Here is a 4695-nt window from a genome sequence, read left to right as displayed (position 1 = left end):
GTTGTTTTTCTATTTTTTTTTAGGCCAAAAACTTTCCCTACTGATTTGTGCAAGGAAAAGAGAACAAAGAATGATTACTTCACCCTAGTGTCTTTTCTTCTTCTCTATAATCTTAGTGTAGTTGTAGCAAACCCTAGTGCCTTTTCTTCTTCCTCTGTAATCTTAGTGTAGTTGTAGCAAAGTGTCTTTTCTTCTTCCTCTGTAATCTTAGTGTAGTTGTAGCAAAGGCTTTAACTCTCTATTTTTCTCTCTTCCTTTTTTTTTAATAATAATTGCTTGCACTTTTTCTTCAAACACTTTATATATCTTCTTATAAATTATAAATTTTCTTCTTTTTTCTATGAACTTTTATTTTTCTTTAATATTATACTTTTCATGTAAGAGAGGGAGATTGATTTTAGACTCTTTAGGAAGAGTAGGCTCACGATGATACCAAGGGTGATTGGTACACAGTGATGAGTATTATACGTAAGGGATTTCACGATGTTCTTTCCTTCTATATTAATTTTACCTAACCATCCACCGTGTAACTTTCTAGAATATTTTCTATAGTTTAGGTTAGCTAATTTATCAAGTAATGTTAATCATCAAATGCATTTATATAAAAAGAATATAAACAACTATTCTTGGTTAAAAAAAGAAAAAAGATAAGTAACCATATATATGTCTATAATATTGTATGGATATAACAAATTTTTGAATGATATTGACTGTTTAAAACAATTGAAGATGTTACCGAAGACAATAAGATAAATGTATAAACTCATTACCAGCTAAGTTTTTAAAGAAAAAGTACTTGGAAAAATAAAGATAACGTTGACGATATATATGTGAGAGCTTATATAACCGATAAACAAACATTGTTTCAACGTAAAGAACATAGAAAATTAGCTAGAATAAATCTGCATTTTAATTAAAAGATGTGACAATTAAAATTAAGACATTAAGCAATAAATTAACGTTACAACATACTTTGCAATGAAATAAAATTTAAATAGTTCACTTATTCATAAAAGCAGGTATTGCAAACCCAAACTTAGTAGAGAGAGTGATCATAAAAGAAGACTCAAGCAGCATTGCGAGAAAGAGCCTCCTTAATTAACTTATGGATGTTGTTGTAAGATGTTCCTCCAACATCAGTAGCTTTGATTGCTTTCTTCTTCCATTCCAAGGATTTTTGTCTGATTTCCTTTCCTTTATCTCCCTTTATCATTTCTGTGACAAGGTCAGATATCTCATCTCTCTTCACATCCTGATTAATCTCCATTCCTACCCCCCAATTTGCACACACATACCTGCAGTTTGTGTGTTGATCAGAAAAGAAAGGCCAACAAACCATAGGCACACCAGCATAAATGCCTTCAAGTGTAGAATTCCAGCCACAGTGGGTTAGAAAAACCCCAACAGAGGGATGAGAAAGCACTTGCTCTTGCATGCACCAACTTGTTATATACCCTCTATCCTTGATTTCATCAAAGAATTCTTGTGGCAATGAATCAGATTCATCAGCTACTATGTCTGCCCTTTTGATCCATAAGAAAGGTAGCTTGCTGTTTGCAAGTCCCCATGCAAATTCTTTCAGGTGATGAGCTGTCATCACTGCTATGCTTCCAAAATTAACGTATACCACTGAGTTAGGTTCCCATTTGTTTAACCATGTTAAGCAGTTTGAGTCATTTTTCCACAAACTTGATCCAACTGACATGAAACCCTTCTCCTTCTCAGGAAAATGCCTACCGAGCAAGTCCAGTGGACCAATGGTGTATATGTTTGGGTTATATGACCTTAGAATCTCAAGCCCTTCTTCGTCTAAGTCTTCGAATGTGTTTATGATCACTGCCGAAGATTTCAGAGTGTTTCGTGACTCAGAATTCAAGAAATCATACAAAATATCATCCAAAGAAGTGACCCTGCAGAATGTTGGAAGGTCTCTCAGTCTCATGTTACTCATTCCTTTGATCCAATCCAGACTTATATCCAAAGCATCATCAATCTCCTTCTGATCTGAAATTTTTTACAAGAATATATTATGTAAGATTATGTTTAAAAATTCAATTGATCCTACGATATTTCTGATTGCTATGTTCATCATAATAGACTCTACAATCTGTTTTCATCTCTGTTTAGAGTAAGATAAGAATTCATTTATATATTTCATGTTATTCTTATTTTATTTAACTTAATAAAACACAGTTATATCTCACTAATAATCAAAAGATGTAAATGATTCTGATTTGCAAGGGCAAGCCTTGTAAGCCACTCAAATGCTTCAATCATTTGCGGGACCCACTGACAAGGGTGACGGAATAATTAAACTAAATATTGGTGGAGTAAAATAAATTTCATTAATTAAAAAACTATTGAGAGAGTCATATAATGATTAAAAAACGATGTAGGTATGGGTTTCCATAAGACAAACTTGCAATCTATTTATTTTCTGTCACGCTAAAATTCAAAAACAAAAAGTATACTAATTTATATTTTATTTTATCTTTTATGTTAAACCCATGATATTGATGAAAATATAAAATAAGAAATGAAAATACACAAATCTAATCAAATTTATGAATATTCTGAAATCTGTAAAATAAATTATGAGAAAAATAAATTAAAAAAGAACTCATATATTAAAAAGTAAAAGGGTCTAAAATTAAAATTTATAAAACATTAAATCATTTATTTATCTTCCTTCCGCTTATATTTATTTGAGAAAATAAATAATATATTTTTGTAACAAGCATTTTGGATTTATCATCGATTAAAAGTGTTGAGATAAACCATCATAAAAAAGAGTATTCTGTTTTTTCTTTTTGTGTACATTCTCATAATTTCTTTTGGAATAAACATTTTTCTACTTATGGTCAGTGTCGCCCAACCGATCAACCCATAAAACCTGTATCAGAAGACGTGGTTGATTTTGACAGTTCATACACAACTATATCCTTTTATCATCATTCATTTATTGTGAGCATTGACTAATATTTTAATAAATGTTTTAACTTTTAAATCTATTAAGTCATGTTTTTGTGACCTTATATCAACAAAAATTTTAAATTATATATTTATAATTTATTTTAAATTCACTCGACCGACAAATTATGATAAATACATAATTTTAGTGAAATATATTCACATGACATGATGATGAAAAAATTAAGAGATTTGATTGGGGGACCTTTCTTGGGTAGGAAAATGTAAAAATATTTTAAAATAAGTTAATAGTTTTGTATTTTGATATTTTAAATCCATAAAAATATTATTGAATATGTAGATTAATTAATATAAAGTTACTTATAAATTAAAATCGTCTTTTAAAGAAAAAAATAAAATAAATACCCTCAAAGTAATCAAATAGTGTAAAACTCTCTCAGTCGAAAGAGACCACTTCAAAAGCTAGAAATGAGTATCATCTTTCTTCAGCTTGAGTTATTGTTGGTACTAGTAATCTATCATAATTCAATACCGATATATATATCTTCTTTTTGTCTTTTATACTTTTCAAATATGAAAAGATAAAAAAAAACTACCAAATTTGAAAAGAAAAGAAAAATTAAAGATTGAGCTATCAGGATCATTATGTGTCATTATTCCCATATATGTAACACTGAGTTTATTTATTATTCGACTGAAGTTATGGTTAGAGAAAAATGTTATTTTTATTTTTATTATTTTATGAAAGTCATCTGATGGACACCATTAAAATTATATAAATTAATTTGATATTATTTAACTAATATAATTAAAATATTATAGTGATTTAATAAAAAACATTGATATAATTTATGTTTAGGAAATGATATGGAAAAGTAACTTGTAAACATAAAAGAAAGTAAAAGAGGGAAAAAGATAAAATTGAACCTTTGAATGGAACCATGCCTCGTGCAACGAGTTCATCAAATTGCAGATATCCGACATAACCACAGACAGAGGCTGTCCAAAGTTGAACTTCTGGAATGCCCATGTCCTTTGCAACTTTTCCGGCAAAGCCCATAATCCCATCGGCAATGACGCAACTAATTGGAGGCACACCCTCTGTGGCCTTGAGCTTCAACACCAACTCTTTGAAAGGGCCATAACAGGTTTTTCTGGTTGAATCACAGAGCATTGGAATGTCCTGAGTTGCATCCTTATCAGAAGGAGGCAATCCATCTGGTATGGTCTCATACGCGAAATCAGGGAGACCCTTAACAAATTCTGGTCCATGAGACTTGATAAAACGCCTGTGGTTGTACTCGCTGTTCACAAAGGTTATGTAGAAACCCTTGCAACGAAGGATCTTTGCGAGCTGCATCATTGGGTTTATATGGCCCTGTGCAGGGTATGGCACACAAACAATGTGAGGCTTTGGAGTTTCAACTGAGGCCATTTTTTTAGTCACTCAGTAAGAAACCTCAACACAACGACACTGTTTGTCAAGTGTAAGGTGTAGAAAGATTGCTATGCAGTGTGCTTTAGCATCCCTCCTTCCATCTTATATACAGAAACAGAGACCAACTTCGTCATTGGTTGGTCTACATTAAATTCACAACTGATAATGATGTGTTCGATAAAAAAATTTGTGTTTGCAAAACACTGATGTCACTGTTAAAGTAGAACCAGTAAAACTAGTCTTCTTCTTCTTCGTCTGGTTACTACCACACGGTAAATGGATCGATCACGTGGACACAAAATATTTCTATTTCGCTTATTTTAACT

General features: G+C 31.2%; 1 protein-coding gene across 1 annotated transcript; it reads right to left on the bottom strand.

Annotated features, from left to right (window-relative positions):
* Positions 1–887: 887 nt before the first annotated feature.
* On the bottom strand, positions 888–4460 carry LOC124820373 (linamarin synthase 2-like). The gene is made up of 2 exons (XM_047292048.2): positions 3859–4460; positions 888–2004 (listed from the first exon to the last, which is right to left on the bottom strand). Exons 1-2 carry the CDS (start codon positions 4364–4366, stop codon positions 1067–1069), a joined length of 1446 nt encoding a protein of 481 aa, XP_047148004.2. The 5' UTR covers positions 4367–4460; the 3' UTR covers positions 888–1066.
* Positions 4461–4695: the final 235 nt, after the last annotated feature.

This window comes from Vigna umbellata, chromosome 7 (assembly GCF_029865625.1).
Source record: "Vigna umbellata cultivar VRB3 chromosome 7, Vumbellata_1.0, whole genome shotgun sequence".
Taxonomy (NCBI): domain Eukaryota; kingdom Viridiplantae; phylum Streptophyta; class Magnoliopsida; order Fabales; family Fabaceae; genus Vigna; species Vigna umbellata.
This window is presented reverse-complemented; position numbering and strand designations above follow the sequence as displayed.

Coding starts and splice junctions, on each gene's coding strand:
- LOC124820373 (XM_047292048.2), bottom strand. CDS start 4,366: ATGGCCTCAGTTGAAACTCCAAAGCCTCACATTGTTTGTGTGCCATAC. Junction 2,005..3,858: donor AGGCATGGTTCCATTCAAAG/GTTCAATTTTAT, acceptor AAAAAATTTCAG/ATCAGAAGGAGATTGATGAT.